At 40.3% G+C, this 23,436-nt stretch overlaps 2 protein-coding genes across 2 annotated transcripts in view; one reads left to right on the plus strand and one right to left on the minus strand.

Moving 5' to 3' along the window:
• Positions 1 to 6,523, plus strand: part of tubgcp6 (tubulin, gamma complex associated protein 6) — a 28,759-nt gene extending 22,236 nt beyond the window's left edge. The window contains exons 21-25 of the mRNA XM_044035184.1: positions 901 to 1,095; positions 1,722 to 1,854; positions 2,872 to 3,085; positions 3,530 to 3,723; positions 3,941 to 6,523. Coding sequence (XP_043891119.1) covers positions 901 to 1,095; positions 1,722 to 1,854; positions 2,872 to 3,085; positions 3,530 to 3,723; positions 3,941 to 4,032 — 828 coding nt within the window. The 3' untranslated portion in view covers positions 4,033 to 6,523. The remainder of the gene's footprint in view (positions 1 to 900; positions 1,096 to 1,721; positions 1,855 to 2,871; positions 3,086 to 3,529; positions 3,724 to 3,940) is intronic.
• Positions 5,150 to 22,219, minus strand: appl2 (adaptor protein, phosphotyrosine interaction, PH domain and leucine zipper containing 2). Its single transcript, XM_044035185.1, has 21 exons — positions 22,098 to 22,219; positions 19,947 to 20,045; positions 19,410 to 19,469; positions 17,940 to 18,011; positions 16,922 to 17,009; positions 16,449 to 16,490; positions 16,287 to 16,345; positions 15,553 to 15,699; positions 15,088 to 15,170; positions 14,853 to 15,005; positions 12,716 to 12,904; positions 12,583 to 12,625; positions 12,344 to 12,400; positions 12,089 to 12,183; positions 10,678 to 10,833; positions 10,414 to 10,466; positions 8,447 to 8,621; positions 6,964 to 7,000; positions 6,730 to 6,885; positions 6,593 to 6,640; positions 5,150 to 6,131 (listed from the first exon to the last, which is right to left on the minus strand). Exons 1-21 carry the CDS (start codon positions 22,152 to 22,154, stop codon positions 6,000 to 6,002), a joined length of 2,001 nt encoding a protein of 666 aa, XP_043891120.1. The 5' UTR covers positions 22,155 to 22,219; the 3' UTR covers positions 5,150 to 5,999.
• Between the last annotated feature and the right edge of the window lie 1,217 nt (positions 22,220 to 23,436).

A 23,436-nucleotide genomic window follows, 5' to 3' on the forward strand; every position in this document is an offset into this window, starting at 1 on the left:
ATATTGTTCCAATTTAGGGAAAAGTGCATGATAAAGAATGGCTCATATGAGTGGACGCCAGTGTGACAGGCAGCCGGTATCGTCCACTAGGTGTCTGGTTGCGAGTGCGAATTTCCAGTTGTGAAATCTGCCTTGACACCGTGGTCAAACCGTGAATCTCGAGGCCTCAAAATTGGAATTTTGTTTTGCAGCTATACACAGTTTATGTGTTTTACCCCCCACACTCTGTCCTTTCTCTTTGTCCTTTCAAACCGCCTCTGTTCACGCTCAAACTTTGTGTTTGAGCAGAGGGCACACAAACAGCTTGATCAAAAGGAGAAGCCTGCGAGCTGAAACACGGGACATTTGTGCATCAATAGTATGTCTGAGAGCAGACAAACAGGAGCAAAACAAATTTGCAAATCAGCAGGAGGCTGTTTGAGTGAGAGGACAGGGTTTTGAGGGGAAAGCTCTGCAAAATATAACGGTGACCACACTCTTGAGTCAAGGTGGAAAGAACGCCTCCCTATCATCAAACTGTAAGAATTTAACGTCTGCCGTTTCTTTATGCCAGATTTCTAAATGACTAAAAATCAAGGCCAAAATTGTTGCCATGAAATAACAAACGCTGGTTTTCCTCCACCTTGATGCCATCCTGCGGAAACATTTGTGTACATCTGTCTCTTGAGGCCCATGAAACAGAAGGCTTTTGTTCCAGTCAAAGACAACACCATCTGATTTCACTGATTAGCACACCATAGGTTGGGATGGGAATGAATCACTGTCATCAAGCACTTGTGGTGTTTTTGATGGTGTTGTGCCAACATTCCGACATTCGTCATTTAAAACAAAAGGGGAAGTATGGCCAGTTTCCCTTGTTTGACTTTATGTAGTTATTTGACTGATGTCTCCCCCACCCAGCTGGGCAGTGGTCAGACTCCTGGCGAGCTGCTGACTCCTTTGGTCCTGAACTCCATCCTAAGCAAGGCCTTGCAGTACAGCTTACATGGTGACACTCCACTGGCTGCCAACTTCACCTTTGCCCTTCGCTTCTTCCCCGAGACGTTTCACCCACATGCCCCCGACTCTCTCAACTGTCTGGAGCTACGCTACAGGGTGAGTGAGAGAGAGAGAGAGAGAGAGAGGCTGTGTATGGCTGTGTATGGCTGTGTCAGCATGAGTGGCAGCTTGAATGTGACAACCTGTCATGTTTTGACTAACTGCTCTGGGTATGGAAATTAGCTTATCGCACGTTTAAATGGCCGAACCTTGTAGACTGATTGGAGTCGGGTCTCTTGGGTGAGATACAAAGTGACTAATGCTGCACATATTGTCCTCCCTTCTGGTGTATGTCACCCGCCTCTATCCCTCTCTCCCTCCCTCTATCTACCTACCTACCTTCTGAATTCTTACTTCTTTTCTCTATCGTTCTCTTGTTTTATGTGTTTTGCTCAGCCTTTCTCTCCCCATGTGTCTCTTTCCCCATTCCACGTTGCCCCTTCCCCCATTTCTCACCACTCTGCCATATCGTCACAATCCTCTCACCTCCTTTATCAACATCCTTGCATTCACACCTCCCATCGCCTCATCTGTCACTCTCCCTCTACCTGTTTTACCCTCAACGCGTGTTTCACTTTGCTTTCTTTCACACTCTCTTGCTCTAACACCTTTGCAAGCTTGTTTTATTTTTTTCCCTTGTTGTTGATGTCTCCGTCTCTCTTTTCCCTTTTGTCATCGCTCAGGTGGACTGGCCACTGAACATCATCATCACGGACAGCTGCATGAACAAATACAACCGCCTGTTTTCATTCCTGCTGCAGCTTAAACACATGGTGTGGAGCCTCCGTGATGTCTGGTTCCACCTCAAGAGAACAGGTGAGAAGACGGAGAGCAAGTGATTCAGACTCCGCTCAGAATCCACTGAACCTCTGAGCTGAGGCTTCTCCTCTTGTTCCTTCAGCTGGTTATGAAATATTCATGTTGCAATTCCTTTACATTTTATGTATACATAGCACATCGCATTCCAGTGCGATTGTTGTTATTTTCACATGAGGGAAAATAGGAACCTTAGATGATTATAAACCATTAATTGGGCAGTGATTTAAAAATAATCCCTAAATTGCAATCGAAAAGTAATACTTTCTACTGTGGGTCATAACCTACATTCACAGACGAGGTCCAAATCTGGTCTTTACTGTGGGTAATTCTGCTCACAGACAGATCAATAAACAAACATAACCTGCTTAATAATTCTGGATGATATGAGAATACATTTTTATACAATTCCGTATCGATATATATCATGAATTCAAATAAAATTGCACACAGGTTGTTTTTCTGGGCTCATGAAAAGTTCTGTTTACAGATGTGTATTACATGCTTAAAATACAGTTATTACTCTTCATTTCAGCTAATACCTGGTTTATTTCTGTGGCTTTTTAAATGATGCTAATTTTTGTGTGTTTGAAACAATGAAATGTGGCCAAATTTTGCTATCACATAAAAGAAGCGTTAAGTCAGTGTTTTAATTATAAACTTGTCGATTCCATGTATTTTTGAATCAATATATGTTACACTAAATTTACACTAAACTAATATTTAGTCAAGGAGGTCGCAGCCTATTCAGCCTACTGTCTCAGTTATATTTTGGCGGATCTTTGCTGATATTTAATAATATCGTTTACCGAAATCAGTGCTGATAATATCTTGCATCCCCAGTAAATACTAAATGCCTGTGAATGTGAACGCCTTTCCTTTTGAGAAACAAACGTGATATGATCTGTTCAACTGTAGGATACAGAAAAAGCAGTAAAATGATCACATTTGAGAGTCAAAGATGAGCATCTGTTCTGTTTGTCCTTGGAGAACTGATCGTGACTCTGTCTCTGTCAGCACTGGTGAAAGGTGCAGGTCGCTCGGTGCAGTTTCGTCAGCTGCAGCTTTACAGACACGAGATGCAGCATTTTGTCAAGGTGATACAGGGATACATCGCCAACCAGATCCTGCAGGTGTCGTGGAGCGAGTTCACCGCCAAGCTGGCCACTGCCAGCGACCTGGACGCCATCCACCGCACACACGCAGACTACCTCAACAGAGCCATCTTCAGGTGAGCCCCTGGGACTGCTCTGCAACGATTGCGGTCATTTCTGTGCTCAAATAATGAATTGCAGTCAAAGAGAAGACCGTTTGGAACAAGAGCAGATGACCTTGATTCCACTTTTGTGACTTTGAAATATATTTCTGCAACTTACAATTGTAGATTGTGTTGTTAATAGTGTTGTATGATGTAACCTTACACATAACACCACTAATAAAAATTAGTATTATGACGAAAATGATTGAACTACCTCTTAACAAGGTGATTCAAATTCCAGCTGGATCTTGGCATCACTTTGAAACCAAATGAACGATTTAATCTCATGCTAAAAAATGTGTCACTAATAACACTTTTTTTCCTGTGTCTATTCTGAGGACGTCTTAAAGGTCACCTCAAAGTTCTCTGACATGTTTCCTTGACTTTGCACTCCTCCTGTCTTTCTGGCCTCCACAGGGGTTTGCTGACAGAGAAAGCTGCTCCAGTCATGAACATCATCCACAGCATTTTCAGTCTGATCCTCAAGTTCCGGGCTCAGCTGATCACGCAGCCATGGGACACCCAGCACGGGGAGGCGGTGCACCCCAGCTTCATTGCCATGCAGCAGTCGTACAACACCTTTAAGTATTACTCACACTTTCTTTTCAAAGGTAAGGATGCAGTATCCTGTGTCAAAGCAAAGTCGATGCAAATTGTGTGTGTTTATTTGCATTCAGCCAGCTGCCACTGAAGCAGCTCTGGTCCCTTCATGTTGTGATTATTCTCAAATATAATTTTTATTGAGTACTTAATTTATGCACCACGGTTACCACCATTACCTCTAACATAACATAACAGATTTAACAAGTGTTTCTTTTCTTCTCTCAGTGGTGACCAAGCTGGTTAACCGAGGATACCAGCCTCATCTGGAGGATTTCCTCCTTCGCATCAACTTCAACAACTACTACAAGGACTCCTGAGTGGTGTGCTGCAGTGTCAAAGCTGTGTATGAGCTTGTTGTCCAAATTAAATAGATCAATTTAATTGTTTACACGTTTAGAATCTCCAAAATTAAGTTTGAAAAAAAAAAACATCAACAACACTCCTGGACTGTACAGTATATTAAGGAATGGTTTGACATTGAAACCACATTAGGAAATTAACCTGCATCAGTTTGCAGGATCTGAGCTACATGCCTGCTGCTTGATTAATTACACTGCTTCTTAAAACTGTATGCTGCCAAAGTTTGTAATTGTGATGAACCTAATGCCCACTGTAATGCCTCCCGTGCTCAGTTGGGCCTCCGGCTGTGTAGAATGTAAATGCACATAAACGTAATCGCAGTTCTATGTAAATACAAGGGATAATGCGTTCTTTAATATATGCAAATATCATTTGCTGTTGGATCGTAAAGATTTTTTTTTTTATGATGTAAATAAACATTCATTGAGTGAAAAGTATCAAAGCATATGCATTTTTCCAAGAAAAGAAGGAAAAGATATGTGCAATGCATAGTTGTAAATGACTCTATCGACTTCCATTTACAAAAGACTTTCTTTTAACTGTGAATTGTGCTTTTATTCTTCAATTAACAGGCTGCAACTGTCATCTTTCTCATAGTGTCGTCCATTATTTACGTCAGTTACGCCATGATTCGTGAGTATCTCATCATCATCACCTCTAATTATCACTTCACTGGCAGAAAAAGCAGTTCTACACAAAGTTTCCACTTTGTACTAAAGAGCTCTGGTGTAGCGGTAGCGGGAGAAGCAGATGCCAGGCAGAATGAAGTAACTTTCCTGTTGATTTCATTCACACGGAGCCTTATGGCATTTTCCCGGCATGTTACACCTCAGATGTGTTGGAAATTGAAATTAAAGACACGGAGCTGCACGGCGTTCTAGAGGGAAGGATGTGTTTCACAGATCAATTACTTTCCATGTGCTTTCTGCTCTGATTAGTATTCATATGAATCTGCCCAGTCTGCCTACGTGTGTTACTGTAACCATCTGGAGGTTTTCTGAAGTATTACAGCTCAGTGAAGAAATGATAATCTTCTCAAAAGAGAAGGAGCGAAAACAATTTAATCAGTCTTACTGCGTTTGTCTCTGAAAGATTTTAATGCAATCGAGTGATTTAACATCATACAGACAATTAGACAGAACATATTTACACAGGCGTTCAAGAAATTGAGTGCAAAGAAGTTTTTAACTGTACAAAAAAATATCGGGGCTCCTCGAAGACATGGCATGCGGATCATTATGATAAGACTGGATTTGTACAAGTAGAGAAGAGGTGGGTCAAACTTGACATTAATTCAGTTTTAGTGGTAAGCTTAGATAGTCGCTATACAGAGTCAGAGTAGACTCACTAATGCCTATTGTTTCCACAGCTTCAAGACACATAGTTATGCTCACAGAATAACAAGAACAAGCAACGCAGCAGTCACTGCTCGGCAGATAAAATCAACACGACAAAGTCTTTAACCAGATCTTTAAAAAAAAAGCCCGCCAAACGTCTCATTTGGTACATTCTGTAGCCATAAAATGTTATTAAAACAGACATAAACATTGGAGGTGCAATCATGTTTCCGTACTAATAAAAGATAATAAACTCTCCAAACGGTATTCAAACTATATAAAATTAAAATAAATGCAAAACTAAACTCAAGCAAATGATTTCACTACCTTGTGGTTAACAAAATATCGTCCCTTTGTACCAATGCTGTTAAAATGTGGAAAAGCAGATGTAAGGGTGCAGCCATGGGATATGATTTAAGATCCAGGTAACTCGCCCTGTAAACGTCTCCTTCATTATCACAACCTATTATTATCAGTGGAGCTGTAGTAACACTGGGTTAGTGGAAGTGTTATTGATGCAGTACCAGAGTTCGAGTTTAGTGGTCATGTTGAAACCTTCAATCAGCCTGTCGCTCTAGTCCCTCGTACTAGGCTTCAGACTCCAGGTCTTCTTGTCCTGCTCCATTGCTTATGTCGCCTGTCTCTGGCTCCAGCAGCAGGAACTTCCCATCGTTGGTAAATGGCATGTTCTTCATCAGCTGGGCCAGAGCCTCTGGATCCTGAAAGAAAATGGTTGAATCTGAATGTACATTTGTATTTAAGATCCTCAGCCTGTGGCCAAATGATTACCTTTTATTCTGTTAAATTTGGGGGAGGTTTTAGTGTTGACCACTGCCCTCTAGTGGTTGTATTCCTGACTAGCTTCATTTACACCTTCAATTTACAATTTGTTTTAAATCTGGTGATTTGCCATACACACAATAGTAAAGCATGTTTAAAAAGACAAGGATTAAGGTCTTTTTTCAATACATTATAAATATGGTCCATATGATTTAATTGGCAGAAAGTTTGGGGGCATGTGAACTTTGGAGAAAAAAAGGTTGATCCTCATGACATTGTCTTGATTTTTGTCAGTGGGAACATAATAAAATATGTATTTTATTGTTAATTAGTTTCCCTTGTGTTGGGTTTTACTTTAAATGCGATCTCTCGTTGCAATGTTACCATATGAGGGCGTTACCTTCTTGGCTTCTGTAATGTCCTTTGCCAAACTTATGGTGTAACATATCTGTGAACAAAGACAACACGATGACCTTCAAGTATACTTTTTTTTTTTTTGCAACATGTGACAAAAACGTTGGTGTTTGATGTGTCGACCTTTTCGCCCTCAGTGTTGCTCTCAAATACGAAGGCGCTAAACGAAGGCTGTCCCTCGTCGTCGCCGTCGCTCCAGTCTCTGCTCTCCACCACGAATCCCATCAGCCTCCCGTTCTCTTGGTGAGCTGCAAACTGACACACCTCTTCAGCCTGGAACTGTGTGGTGAAGTGAAGGGAGATGTGAGGTTTTTGAACATGAACGTTAATACTGACTGGTTCTTTTGTGATACTCACACTTATTCTTGTAACTTGAGTCTGTGGGTCAATCAACCTATTGTAGAGACAAAGTGAAGACTTCAGAGGAGGAATATTTATCTGATAATATCTGATTTTATGTTCTTTGCTCTCGTTTCCCTCTGATCATCTCTGTCTTTGACAGTTTTCTGGGACAAGCTCAGACGGTGGAACTTGTCCTTCGTGTCTGACTGAGTGTGTCTGGGCATATTTCCTACTCATGGACGAACATCACTGTTTAACATTGCACACATTACCAATGTGAGTTCATCATAGTTGAATAAGCCAAGTGACGTACAACTGCGCTTTGTTGCCAATGTTGATGCTTCAGAAAGTTTTTGTTCCAAGGACCTTCCTCACTCTGTCAATAACTTATTAAGAGCAGTGAGTCACCTTGAGACAGTACGACAGATAAGAGGAATTTTGTAGGTCAGGCTTTTACGAGAACATTTCTTGTGTACAAGACCATTGAACTTTGTGTATTTAGAGTTTTTTTTTTTTAATTGTGAATACTACAATTCAGCTGTACGGTGCAATGTGTTTTAAACATGTTTACCAAGTGAGAGCTCCAGCACGATCCATCTCACCATTCGTGGTTTGTTTTTTCTGTTGCATAAAGGTCAACAGGAAACTGATTCAATATGCACAAGCTTATAGAGAGATACAGCGTCAGACAAACACCGCCAATAAAACAATTTTCTCCTCCGCATGTTTACTCGGACTACAAGTTGTCCGATCGCCCGTTTAGTCGGACTATGGCCTTAGTACGATTAAACTGAGCATGTAAACGTACTGAGTGTTGCGTTTTCGTGTCTATGACGACCTAGCACATCACCTTAAGAGTAGGAAAAGTCTGATGTCTCTGCCCAACGCCTTGGCTGAAAATGCCAAGAAGAACACCCATGGAAAGACTCCTAATCCTTATACTGTAGTCCTGACTTGCGCAGACAGCCTCTGTGTGTGTCACAAAGTGGCAGCAGGAGAAGACGTGTCTTCGCCACAGCGGTGTCTCTGACAGTCGCTACAGAAGCTCAGTTCAAATCTCTTTTTACTTCCAGCGGCTTGTTTTTGAGCTTTAGTGACATGACTATAAAAGGTTTTGTCACTTTTGCGTCTGCAGTACTGTAACGGGGCCTGACCGCCGTCACCAGAGATTAACAACAATGTCTGAATATTTGCATATTACACCCACCAGCCACTTTATTGGGTACACACGACACCTAATAAAGAGGTAGGAGTGGCACCCTGTGCATATGAGCCACAAGATGGGTGTGAGAAGATCCCAGTAGATCAGCAGTTACTAAAAGCCGTTCCTCTACAGCTGAACAATTCATCGTTTTCAGATCAAAATCGCAAAGCCGATATTTGCATTAACCAGCAGCTAAACAGGTGAGGCTAATTAAGTGGCCGTGGTGTGTACATTGCTGGTATATGAATGCCTGCCATGGTTACACACTTCATGAAAGATGGGACACATGTTTACCTAAGGCTACTGCTGGTGACCATAAGGTGGGACTCTGTGGTCCTGAAGATGTTGTGAATGGCTCGGGCAGCCAGCACCTGCCTCATGGCCTCATAGATCACCTCGCGGTTGTCGCCACAGCGAACTGCCATGGAGCCCAGGAAGCGCACTGCAAATACTTGCTGCAGGAGAGAGTCTGTGGAAACATACAAAAGGTTACACTCATGCATACACAAGGACAGTAAACAAAGACACAGGTCGAGGCATGAGGCCAGGTACTGAAACACAGCCAAAAATACAGTTGAGGCCAAAATTATTAGCCCCCCTTGTGAAATTAGACAAAACTCTTTATTTCTCTCTGGAAATGACCATTAACAACAAGTGCTTGTATTGCATTTGTTTCCAAAATAACAAAGACAAAATGTCCACTAAGTTTGATTAGAATATTTTATCGATACACTGAATTGAAACAAGAAAAGGCAAAAATGAGACATCCAAAATTATTAGCCCCCTGGCCATTAATTGTCAATAGTGTACCATTTCTGAGCCACAGCTGACAACAACCTCTTAAAGTTGTTCTTCACTAGGTTGGCACAGGTCCTCTGAGGGATTTTGGCCTATTCTTCCATTGCAAATTGTTCCAGCTGGTCCAAATTGCGTGGTTTCCGAGCATGGACATTCACCTTGAGCACCCGCTACAGATTCTGAATAGGATTGAGGTCTGGGCTCTGTGCAGGTCATTCCAGGACCTTGGTTTTGGTATCCTTAATGAACTGTTGAACCAATTTCGATGTGTGCTTCGGGTCATTGTCTTGTTGGAAGACCCAGTGACCACCTATGGATAGACTACGAGCAGATTTCTGCATATTATTCCTCAAAATTTCAACATAATTTCTTTTTTCCTGATGTCATGCACCCGAACAAGGCTCCCTGTGCCCAAGGCTGCAAAACAGCCCCACAGCATGATGCTCCCACCACCATGGGAACTGTGTTCTTTGGGTTGAAGGTTTCTCCCTTTCTTCGCCAAACATGCGCCACATCCATGTGCCCAAACAGTTCCAGTTTAGTCTTATCAGACCAAAGAACAGACTTCCAAAACTCATCTTTACCTTTCAAATGTTCACGGGCAAACTTCAGTCTTGCTTTGATGTGCCGCTCTTTGAGTAAAAGGGTTGTTCTCAGATGATGGCCGTGAAGCCCATCACAATGAAGAGCCCTCACAATGTGTTCCTTGAAACATCAACTCCAGAAGACGCCAGGTCAGCAACAATCATCTTGGCAGATGTCCGGGGGTTCTTGCTGACATCTCTGATGATTTTCCAGATTTTTTCTCTCCTGAGTTCTTGAAATCTTGTGCTTACGACCACGCCCAGGTTTGTTTCTTACTGAATTTGTCTCCTTGTACTTGGCAATGATGCAATGTACAGCGGTTCTAGACACTGTGAAACGCTTGGAAATGGCAGTATAACCTTCCCCCTTCTCCTGAGCCTCCACTATCTTCTTTCTGAGCTCAAAACTGATTTCCTTTGTCTTTGGCATGATGAGTAAAAGTAATCCCTCTCAATGTGCACATGTGCCCTGTTCCTTGGATTCCTTTTATGCTGATTTAATGCTCAGGTGTTGTCAGGAAGCCAATTGACTGCACAGGTGTGGTTTGAAACCTGATTGTTTAATTAGGTTTGTTTTGAAAATAAAAATTCATATGGGGGCTAATATTTTTGACCACCCCATTTTTCACTATATTTGATATAAAGCAAGCCAAAAAATTTATTTTATATCCAAAATGTACCAAAAGCTACTAAATGGCACTGGTGAATGTTTGATTATATCAAGTTTTATCAATGCTGCAAACATTGGGAAGAAATTTAGGAAAATGTTCCATAATTCCTGGGGGGCTAATAATTTTGGCCTCAACTGTAGGTATTGCAGAGAGCTACAGTATTATGTGGAACAGAAAGAGTAGTCGGATGAATGAGGAAAATGATTACCATCATTTTCTGTTGAGCAGTCATCTCCAGTTTCTCCAAATGGATTTGTTCTTCTGCAGAAAGGGAGCAGAAACATTTTTGTCAGAAAAAAATAGACAGAACAACTCATAATTAAAGCCCCGTTTGCAGCCATTAAGAAGAATGCAACGCACTGGAAATGACATCAAACACACAAGACCAAAATACAGGAAATCTGCGTCATCAGCGTCAACATTTCTTAAAAACATGCACACACATAAAAAGTTTAACAAGGGACCCCCTCACCTCCCTCCACCTCTGTTCTGGTCTTGAAACTCAGAGGCTGGCAGCATGATATCAAACTGAATGGGTGTGCCGGGAGCTATCAGGTCCTCTGGTCCAGGAGCAGCACCGGTCGTCTTGGTGCCACTGCTGGTTTCATATACACCTCCTGGTTTTGCTCTGAGTGAGAGAGAAAATGAGCTTTTAAGCTTAAATTAAGTCGTTTCTACAACAACCACTGCTCAATCACAAGACTGAAATATGGAGTTGATAAATTATCTTCAGAGGATGAGTCACCACCATCTGGTCCTAATTTAATTTGTCCAAAACTAGTTTGTGAACAAATGTGATAGAAGAAAACAAAACAGGACATAAGACTTAAGTCTTGTTTGTACACCGTTTCAGTATGTGTTTGCTTACACCGTGTCCACATCATCACACAGCTGCTACCAAGAAGTTTACAACATATTAAACCTTTCAGGTAAAGGCTACCAAAGACCTTTATTCTGACACCACCCCTTGGCCCATATATTATTATTACTAGGGGGCAGTTATAAAACGAACTCTAAAATTCTAAATGTCTGCTTTAATGTGCATAGAGCCTAAATATCTCAAACTTATTGGGACGATTCCCACTATTCCAAAGATTAGGGACTGAGTGGAGAGACGTATGAGGATTGAGCGTAGCTGAAGCATGTCTAAAAAGTCCATGGTAGATGACCTGAAAACCCAGTTGGTGGTATGTAGGTGCAGGTGCCTTAAAATCAAAAATATCTTTGCACAACAGCCATTTTGAAGGGTAAAAGTAAAGTCAAAGAGTGAAATCACAGGTTTAAATAATGAAATAAATGATGGCTGAGTTCCGTTTTGCTTTGTCAGTTTCACTTTCAATATGACCAGCAGCACATGTGCTTGTCCGACTAAAACATGTCAAAATAGCGTCTCAAATTGTACAATTTCTTGTATATTATAGGAGAGATGGTAGACATGCAGCAGTATAAACAGTGTACAATATAAAATAAAGCATTGCAGCTGATTTGTGCAGTGAAGCATAATGGACACATTTCTTTGGTTAATGTGTGACCAACCCATGACCATTACTCTCTGTCTTTCAGGAGTGTTGGGAGTGGCAAAACTAAGATGTTTCAAAGAGACAAAACAAAAAAACCTTATTAAATCGTCAGTGATCACAGTTTCCTGGAGCAAACAGGCACCGTGTCATCAGAGAGACAAATACATTCCTTGTTCACTGTGTTGCAGAGATTTAATTAAAAACTTTAATTTCCCAAGAAAATGACTCACTAAGACAAAACCAAGCTAAATCTGCCACAAACTTAGAATGTGATGATAAAAAATAAGAGTAGGTGCAGTGTATATTGTTTGTGAATGTGGGGCCGAGTCTCTTGTATGCTTTCATAAGCAGGATGTGTCTGACCTGTCAGGGTTAGGGGAGCCTTCTTGCCTCTTCTCAAAGCTGGTTATGGGAGTCACTGCCTGGATGGCACTTTGGTTCAGTCGAATGGCCACAGCCTGACAACAAGACACACAAATTATCTCTGTACTGCCAGCTCTGTCATTTATACTGTATTATATGTCGCAACAATTGGACAACTGAAAAAGATCAGTGAAATGTTTTGGATTTTGGATTTAGAGTCCCATGGTTTCATGTCTGTTAGAAGGAAACATTTACCTCTGGATTGTCAGTCAAGTAAATCTGTCTGGAAATGTTGTTCACTGTGCAAATCCACTGAGAGAGAAACACAGACAACCACATTAGGGCTTCCTCCAAACGTCAGACACAAGCAGCCTGAAATCACTTCACCAATACCAGCTGTGATGTGTCCAAGTCCAAAACCTAACATGTAATCTACACAAATGAGATGATATCTAAAACAACAGAGGAGATACCACAGCTGTTTGAACACTTACTTCTTCATATTCTTTTTTGCTCTCAGCTTGCAGAATCATTGACCTGGAGGTATCCGTGAGAACAAGGAGGATTAAATAAAATACATCCACTCATCTCATGCTATTGCTGGATGTGTGGAGAACGTGGACATACGTTTTGCCTGTAGGGGAGGTGATCTGAAAACAGTAGCGCCTGTCCTCGCACTCCACAGCCATGACGGAGCTGTTGTCCAGGTCCAGCACCATCCCTCCTGCCACTGCTCCACGTGGCTGGCACATGAGGTTCCCTCCCTGGGTGAAGAAGTACAGTCGATCCCAGGCTGTGGTCACCAGGCCTGTTTTACTGCAGCACAGAGAGAAGGAAGAGACCGAATAAATGGGTAAGAGACGTCAGAGGTGCAGGATATATTTTGAACCAAAATGAAAAGGCATCATTTATGTTATCTACATAACAAAACATATCAAAACAAATGATTATACAATATTATTTCCAATGTAATATTTCACAGAAAATACAACAGGTGTAACATTGAGTAACATCTTCCTACTGTTAACCGTGTTATTACTAGTTTCATACACATGACATCATGTTACATTTGATATATATATGTGTATATATATCATTATATATCGATATATATGTAAATTGTTTGTTTTTTTTAAATGGAGCACACATGTAAGATATTCCAACAACATTCTCTGCCAGCCTTTTAGAATAGGATATTTTTACTAACAGGATATCACTTTGCACAAAAAGGGAATCTTTATTAATGGTTTAAGGCTTGATGTGTCATTATTTTCTCACACATCTGGTGTGCGAATGACTTTAGGAAGAAATTATGATGTGCTTCTCTCACACTTACAAGCTGGTGAAGGATGTCACAAGAAAAGAAGAATAAGAATAGTCAGAGGAATATTCAGAAAAGCAAAATTACACCTGTTGCCTCGCGTTGACCATCACTTTTCTTTAAATGATATTGTGGTGAATTAATGAAGTTTCTTTCTTGAGGTAGAACAAACCTGCTGTGGGGTTTTTATGATGTAGCCCCTTTTAAAATCTCTTTCCTTTCGTCTCATCTAAATGTCTACAGCGATCTCATTTTCAAAGATTTAACAAACACTAGAAATAATTTTATTCCGTCTGGCAAGCCTGTGCCTCAGTGATAATAGGGCCTTTAAGGAATAAGGAGAATGTGAAATTTAACTTGTGATTTTCCAGGAAATACTTGAAACTGAAACCAGATATATCACATTCAGTTGGACCGAGGAAAGTGTGTATCCCTGTTTGGACTTGTTTATGGTAAAACCTGTTTAACGTCATAGAATTAAATGAATTTGTTTATGAATTAAAATATCTAACATTAACAAAAAATGATCTTCCTAATGTAAATGTAAATGTTCACGTTGTCCCGTCTTCATTTGTATGAAGTTCAGCACTATCCTTGGCAAAACGGTTTGTGTCAGTCATAAATTAGTTTGAGCTATGGCAACTTATATAAATAAATGTTTACATATACCATATATAATAAAATGCACATGGTCACACGATTTCAGAACAAATGTGCTCATCTATAAGCAGTCTTGTCATACACACAGTTTGGAAAATATTTCCTATTTTTCTCCTCTGATGAATACCGAGGAGCACGGCTCGTGCTGTTGTGAGTAAGTCGGAACATTAATATTGCCAGATAATTCAAATCAGCAAACGTTCTCAGGACTCGGCTCCATTTGACACTTGTCTGCGGCTGCTGGCAGCGAGTGTCATTTAACAGAGTGGCATTCTGTGGAAACCTTTTCTCAAGTGCCACAGACATTTGTCAAAGACTTTGGATGTGAATGAGCGAGAGACAGAGTGTGACAGCTCTGACATTTCACTAAATCACATTGCAGGCTATGCTGCGGTTCTACCCCCTGCAGCCATTAAGGAAGTTTCCCCTCTCATATATCCACTGTGCAATAAGCTGACAGTGCACACTGTCAACACACCATATCTGACACACCTTGTCTGCTGTGACAGACTTATTGTTTACCCATTGTTCATGGATATTGCAAAAAAATATAGCAAGAGAAGCAAAAACCATATTTTCCTCCTTTTTTTTTTTCAATCGACTGCTGCTGTTTGCTGTTTGCACCGTCTATTGCACCAGACTGAATCTGAGACTAAGTAAGTAAAGTGAGTTAAAACTTGATTCAAAGACACTCCTTGATGTACAGACTATTTAGGAACATTACATGGAAAGGAAATGTCCTTGCATTTTAGATTAGGAAGTAATACATGTAATTAATCTTACTTCCTGATGTTGAGGTAGCCTGCCTTCTGGATAAGTGTGCGATTGAAAGATTCAGTGTCCTTATCCGGCATATAGACGGTGTCCTCCACAGACAGAAGCTCCCTCTGGGACACGCGCATGGCCTCCGCCTCAGCGTCCAGCTGAGTCTGGATACTAAAATTTAAAGCATCACATTAACATCTGATGAACCATGATGTAAAAAGAGGTAAACAAGTGCCGTTCATGAGTCTGTTACCTTTGTGTCATTTTGGACACTGAGGAAAGAAAGTTGTCCATCTTCTTAGACACCAGCTCAATGCCTTTCTTAAAGAAGCTGATCTGAGAGTTTGGAGACAGCAAATTACATTTGTACATTTGTACAGCTGCATGTTACATGTATAACATTTCAACAGTCACAATAGCTGCCCTGAGGGCTGGAAATAAAATGTGTTATATCATGTGAAACCTGCAGGCCTATGTGAAAAAGACAAGCATCAAATCCTAACATTTAAGAAGCTGTAACTATTTAAATGACAATTTAATACAAAAGTACTGTGTGATATTTATTCTGTCAACAAATCTATATGAAATGGATACCATTTTGTTGATTTTTTTTGTTTTGTTTTACAAACTTAAACTTAAAACATTAACGTTAACTATATTTGTTCCAGAACTAACAATGACGTCTGGCCCAGTAGGTCAGCCAACAGCAGTTCAGTACCTGTGCTTGTGTGTAGCCCAACATGGGTTCAAGCATAGCAACTCTTTTGCGATACTGTAGGGCATTGAGGGCACAGTAATACTGCAGTGAAGCCTGGTGCTGCTTCCTTCTGGTGTAAGCCACCTCCTTCACCATGTCTGCCTTCACCTGTTCAAACAGGGGAGAGCAGAAGACTTTACCTTGTGTATATACACACACACACACAAGCGCGCGTGCATGTTCTCACCCAACAGTCACATTACCTTTAATGCCCAAGGTGACACATCGAGACATGCAATAGAGGCCCATAGCAGAGAATTCGTATCATTATATTGTAGTGCAAAGTGGGTTTTTTTACAACAACAGTGAGGTCTGACAGTAGAGCAATATTCAATTATACTACTCTGCTTTCAAATCCAAACTGAGAGTTCTTCAGGCTGACTCCACAATATGCACTTGTTTTGCATAATGTGCGTGTAAATTGAATCTGCATTATTTTATTTGTTTTCTGTTTGTGTTTTACCTTTTTTGTAACTGTGTCTAGTGTTTTGTATTTGCTGCTGCCTATCTTGGCCAGGACTCCATTGAGATTAAGAGGTTCTTAATCTTAATGGGATTTTCCTTAAATAAATGGGATTTTCCATAAATAAAGGTTAAATAATACACAAATTCTCAAGGCAGTATTTTGCCGCCTTCTTTCAATAGGAGGAAAGGGCCATTAGTGAAGAGGAGAGAGCATGTCACACTCACGCTACCTTCTCATTCTCTTTCTTCTTGGGCAACCGGCTGTACTTGACCATAGCTGCTTCATGCTCTGCAGGAGAGGAGAGGACATGAGAGGAGACACAGAGGACATGATCAGACAGTAACTACAGATGGTAACTGTTTTTCTAAAACGAGTAAAATGACACACTTACCATCAGTGGCGATGCCAAATATTTCCTTCAGGGTGCTTATCTCTGCAGAAGTCATAGAGTTGTTAGAATATCTACAACTGATTAATGTGTTTAAAATTTAATTATGGCTTTTTTTATGGTCGACAACAAGTTCTGTTGTTTTACAAAATTTCAGATTAAGTGAGGAATTCAAACTATGGCCTGATAGAGACATTTGTTTTCCTCTTAAACAAATAACTTCAATCCCAGATCAAATTTATAAATACATTATGTCCATAATAAAAAATAAATCAGAATAATGTTATGATAATGAGTTTTATGCATGAGTAGTGATCATCAGGACCAAAGCCTGGTTTCCGTGAGGCTCTGGTATAAGTTATTCTTAGGATATGAATTGTTAAACTGTTCAAATGAATGAAAGTCAATTCAGACTCCTATGAATAGCTGCATAAACCTGTGTGTGTGTGTCTGTGTGTGTGTTTGTGTGACACTACCTGTGAGGTCCTTCTCTCGAAACTGGATCAAGGGGAAGACCATGCTGTCAGCCATCTGGTTGGCGAGCTCGGAGTGGAGCGAGTTCAGCTGGACGAGACGAGACAGATTGTACAAAAATACCAAGTGCTGCACAAGGACACACACAGAAGATGTGCCCTCGCCAAACATCTTGAGGGATTATGATTAATTCTAATATTTATAGTGACTCGCTGCACAATGGAAACTAACTTTCAGCAAAACAGGGACATGGCAGCAAACAATGCCTCCCCTCTCCCACATGCAGCCAAAATTGTGGAACAGTATGTGTCGTGATGGGAATAATAAAACCTTCTGTTTGCTCTGATATTGGAAATGGGACCAAATGTTTCCCACACCCAAGCAAATCCTGGTCTAATTCATCAACAAGCTTAGCAACAAGCTATACTTCCAACAATCTGAATTGCTGTGTGAGTGCTGAAGTTCACAGGATTAGGTGCAGTAACGGGACTTAATTGTATCACGAAATTAGCTCTCCTTTTAACACAAAGAGGCAAAGGTCAAACAAACAATCGACCTGTGTCCTCTGAGCACGCTGGATGTGTGTGAGAGTGGATGTGTGTGATGAATCTTGCTGAGTGTTGAGTAGACAGCACAGTGGACCCCCATGGCTGTAAGTGACAAGCCCATTTGTTATGTCTATATACCTAAGCACGCACTGCCCACCTTCATCTAGCATCCATCCACCTTATGCTGCCTCACCATCCATCCATCAGGTGTGATAGGCATAATATCCTCCTTTTAGCATTCGTGCACAATCACTTCTGTCTCACAGGAAATAAAGGGTATTTTCATTGAGCTAATTTCACCGGTGTTCTTCGGAGGCGCAGGTGCAATATCCTTTGTAACATGAATAAGTGCCAAATACTGACTGTGCAGTTGCTGATCATCCTTCTCCTTTGCTATGTATGCACACGCACGCACACACACACACACACACACACAGAAACAAACAAGATAACTTCAAAACACAAGCCTCACCTCCCCGACAGTTTTCGCAAAGCTCTGCAGCGTGGTGATTACCTCCTCATCACCTCTTCCAAGGGCAAAATTCTAGACAGAAGAAGAAAAGAGGAAAACCAAGTTTAATAACGGAACTTCAAAACATAGCATAGAGCTACCACATACTGGGAGCTACAGAGTTCAAAAAGCAACCTGTTCTGCCAAGATTACAGGGCCGTCACTGTCACGGAACAAGTCCAGCAATGTTAATAAACCCCATGCTAAGGTTCAAGCATTGTTTAACACCACTAGTGCATCAATTATTTTCTCCTTCCTACCACTTTGCAAACATGGACGTGTTCCAACTGCCAATTGATCCACATGTGCCTTCATCGTGATTTAATTGATCTACTTTTTTGAATCAGCATGTAAACTCTTTTCATTTATAGTTTTCTACATAAAACAAGGTTACATGTTTGACAACCAGCAGAACAAATTCATATCTATACAAATTTATTTGCTAAATGTTGGAGATTAAAGTATGTTTTTCGGGATTTTTATGTCTTTTTAACTGATCTACAGTTGCCGATTGTTCGGATTGATTCATGTGTTGGACGTTGCACTCATGACCCTTCCAGTGATGTCACATTTAGCATTTAGCATAGGCTCAGCTCGCTTGGAACCTCGCAGAGCAGGTACTCAAAAAGTACCAGGTACCAGGTACTACTGCTAATGAAAAAACAAAAAAAAGTAGAGTCGAGCCGTGCCATGCTACAACTGTATAGTGGAAAAGTGCCAAAATAAAGAGTCTTTCCTGCAAAGAGATTTCACACAGACAGTAGATGCAGATGCCATGCAAAACGCAAGATCAAATGAAAATGATAATAGTAATGGGTGTGTCCTAAAAAGTTGCCCTTGCAATATGAAGCTCTCACATCTTGTTTTCTTATGCAAACATAGATGTAGCCGGTGAACCTCACTGACAGTTATTTGAATTATTTCACCTAATTTCCTTATATAGAATTACAATCATGTTGTAGAGCACAGGATTGGTTTTGGCAGTAAATAAATTGTATATATTTATTAACCTACCTGTCCCTCACTAGAATCATTTTTGAGTTTGACAGTATATTTCAAAACTTTGCCTCATTGTCTTGTCCTTGACACTTGATTATGCATGTGTATTTCATGGAGAATAATGTTTAAAATGACACTTTTTCATCGCCCAGAAGTGTCTGTATTCCTCATATGGCTGCAACAACCTCACCAACACAGCTCAGGGTAAAGGTCCACGCAGCACTTGATATAGCACTTGCTGCCAGTGCTATTGCAGCAGTAGCAACAAATGAATGCCACTCTGATACGCATACATGTCATTTTTGTTAAGTATTATCTTTTCTATTATGAGCAACAGTGGTGCTGGACTGTCTTGGAAAAAAGCTCAAAGGTACTGCAGCAGGAACATGTGAGGGGCACAAAGAGGATTTGAATCACTGTATCTCTACTTACTTTCTTCTCATAGTCCAGGAGTTGCCGTGAGAGCTGCTCTGTGGCCAAACCCATCTCACTCTGTCGGAAAACAGGTTGAGGGAAAATGCAAAGTGAATTACAAGTGATGTCTTGTTCTCCTAGTACATCATTAAGGAAATTGATTCACACCAGATGATTTAGGGGTCACATTAATATTATTTAAAAAAATAAATACTGAGTGATAGGTTATAAATGTCCACGTTCTCAGTAAAATGTTGGTGTTGAAATGAGGGTCTGAGGTTATGGTTTATTCACTGCACTTCCTCAGCTCACATCACTTAATTCCTCATTTTGAATTGGTGAAATTACAAAAGAAGTGTAAAATAACCATTTCCCTGTCACATTTTCCAGAGACTAGATGACATTTTTGGCTCAGTGAAAATTAAAACAGTCATTTATAGTTGAGTGATCCAAATATTTTACCTAACAACCTATTGCAACCAGATAAAAAATGGCTCCTGTTCAAATTTGCACACAGCAAATATAACGTCACGTGTTTTGTGTTATGTTTAGTACCTGAGCTCCAAAGACTCGCTGCATCGATTGGAGCAGCTGGTTTGTGTAGTCTGTGAGCATCCCCGCATCTTCCTCAAACACACTAAGCAAGGAGCGCGTCTGTTAAACGAGACACACAGTATGATATAAAAGATTACAGAACTATTTATTATTATGTTCACATAACAGTTGGATAAATGTACAACTGGAGCAATTAGAAAAAACATCACAAACAAACACCTTCTGGTTCATTATACTGTACACAGTATGTTAGAAATTCACAAATGTGGGACTTATCTGACAGGTAATTGTTAATTTTATTCATGTATTCAAATCTGTTGACCTAACAACCATCAGTAGTATCTATATACTAACAATTAATCTAAAAAAAAAATAACTTAAGATTGCAGCCCATGACAATTCAGCCAGCAACAGAAATATAACAATTTGTTTCTTGGTGAAAATGTTCCTGTTACTCATTCTGCTAGATCTGTTAAACATGAAGGCATTTTTAGTAAAAAGTTTAAACAGTTTGACAGAAACCTGTAATACGTAAAAAGTATGATATTGTTAAGAATGGGTAGAGAAATGAGGTCAGTGGCAGTACTGGAATCCAGCAGTGAATTTAGAGGCAGAATGATTTTACTGCAGGCCGACTATGCAAATTATGAAAATCCGGTCTGTGTGCAAGACTCTCTTTCCATAAACAGGTGCAGCTAGGCAGGACAGATAAGGTGGAGAGTGACACACCCACTGCACTGGTTAAAGTCTGTTTGCACTTTAATCTAGCCGCCCTTCACCACAGTCACTGTACACTGAAAGAAAATGAATAAGAAGGATAAGAATACGAGCCTCAAACCTGGTATGCACTTAAGCAGTACATCGAAATCAGTAAAACATTTTGAAGGCTGTCAGATTGGTCAAAACACTGTGCACTTTAAATTATTGTTTTATTGCCAGTGACATTTTGAGCACAACAGACTTTCCACTGCACAGGATGTTTAGGAAAGAGTGATGCACCCAAACATCACAGGATACATGCTACATTAGATATGCATATAACAAAGGCTGTCCTGTATTTCCCTTTCCCATGCACTGAAACTCCACCCATGAGGGCTAGTAAACAACTTTCACACTGCATGTACAGCCTGTAAGTAAAAAGCACAAGCTGCTCCTTGTGGAAATGATAGCTACCGTTGCCCTGTTGTTGTTGGCAATTGTCTGACAGAGTCCTCTCCTACGAGCCACACCCAGGTAGACTCTGGTCCTATAATCTGATTTTATATAAGAAATGAGCCGAAAGGAACTACAAACTTTTCGTATTGGTCCAGTGCTGGCTTTAAGTGTCAGTGCGTTAGAATTAGTGACATCTAATGGTGAGACTGCAGATTGTAACAAATGGAGGACTAGACCTGTCCACTCACTCTTCCCTTTCCTAAGTGTGTCAGAGAACTAGGCTGGCCTTTCAATACCCTCAAAATGTGAAAAATGTTTGTCACGTCAGGTCACCGTAGGAACATGGCAGCGCCCTCCATAAAGCAAGGCCCTTGCCCTAAATACATATACAATGCATATTCTACAGCTTTAAATACTTAATAAAGCAATTAAACATGTACACAAACATACTTATGAGTAATATAGTCAATCTCTGCTGAAAAGACTGCATTGAGTCAATGTTAGTATCAGTAAGACTGTGTTATTGATATGGGAAACACACAAATGTGGTATTAGGCATTCCTGCTTGGTACAAAACTGTATGGAAAATACAATGGTTCATGTATGTTGCTTTATCTATGATTATGACACATTCCATATGAGTCTGGGGTGTAATAGCTCTTCTGACAGATAGACAGACAGACTGTGCGACGAGCTATGCATCTATAAACACAAGAAACACCCAGTCCAAAAAATAGTATAGCTAATTATTATGCTGCCATGCCGTATACACTCTGTTTACAGCAGTAGCAGGAAAGGGAAACCTTTACTGAAAGAGGATTACATTCCCACAACATTGTGTTTACTGGGAACTGTCATCGACCAGTGGAAGCAGCAGCAGCAGCAGCAGCAGCAGAAGCCTAGCACAGGAACAACGCACAGCCTGGGCTTTAGTCGGCTAAAGCTCGCTTCGGCTCTCCTTCCTTGTGTAAACGTGTTAAACCGTCACGGGCCTACCTGAGGACTGTCCTGCAGAGCTTCCTCCAGCAGCAGTTTGTGGTGTACGGCCGGCATCTTGTTAACGTTGAGGAGAAGAGAAGGGAACGGGAAGGTATGAATTGTCAGGACCGTGGACTACGTTTCCCACCAACCCTTGCGCGAGCAACAGGAACACGTAGGAGTTGGAGGCTGGCCTAGAGTGACCTCATCCAGGAAGATCAACAACGCGCTTATAACCATGCTTATAACGCACAACTTCTAACTATGAATGCTTAAAAAAGCCTTATATTCCTCTTTTTAACTGTTTTGATTGTGCATACATTCTCTGTTTATGTTTGTTCTCCTAAGACTCTGTTTCTGTGCGTGTAATATTATATAATAATATATAATATGTAATATGAACATAAAAGGGAAAGCGACATACATGATGAAAAACCATTAAAACTGCCACGATAAATGTGTGATAGTGTGTAAGACGACTGTGGAGAACAGCTAGAGGTTTAATCATGTGTCAACAGCGACTTCACGTGGCCAAAACGGAGAATTGCATGCAGTTATCCATTTCCACAGGGAGAGGGAGCGACAACAGCCTCCAAATAAAATAGTCACTTGTAGATCAAGGTTTTGCACTGTGAACTTTTTTACTACCAAACTATGATTTTAAAAAATAATGGTGCATGTAAATTGGCCTTTTACAATGACATAGTTTGTATACACTATATGATGAGAAATAAACGAGTAATAACACAATGTATCACACATTAAATATATAAATAACATCTATGACAACTAGAGTGAAATGTACCTTGAAATAGAGTAATGTGTTTGTAAAATGTAGGTTAAAAAAATCATCAAAAATTGAATCATAATATTCTGCAGCTCACACAGACTAATACACTAATGGCCGTGTTCAATGTTTATGACATGAAATACATCCAAGGATATGATGACATTTTAGAATGACTTGTAGGTGTCTATTCTTTCTTGTTATTCTTAATTACATTTATTAAACTGAGGAAAGCAGTGAATTTGAGCATTTAAGCATTTTACATGATTCATTCCAGCCTTAGCAAAGATTTTTGTCAACTGATGAAGTCATTGTTTTGTTTACACAGTGGCACATTTGTCTGCAATGATTTCAAGTATTTAATTGTTATGAGATTTTCTTTTACAAAGAGTGGGCTTTTGGATTTGATGCTTTAGCAAAACCAATTAACACAACTGAGTATTCCAATATAATTGGAATTCTGTATATGAAGTGATCTGCAATGTAGTGACAGAGATGTGGATAAAAATGTGTTTAAACAACATCCACCGTAACACAGCCAGCGAGTGCAAAATACAGTGATTTGTGGAC

The sequence above is a fragment of the Solea senegalensis genome, linkage group LG10, assembly GCF_019176455.1.
Source record: "Solea senegalensis isolate Sse05_10M linkage group LG10, IFAPA_SoseM_1, whole genome shotgun sequence".
In the NCBI taxonomy this organism is placed as follows: domain Eukaryota; kingdom Metazoa; phylum Chordata; class Actinopteri; order Pleuronectiformes; family Soleidae; genus Solea; species Solea senegalensis.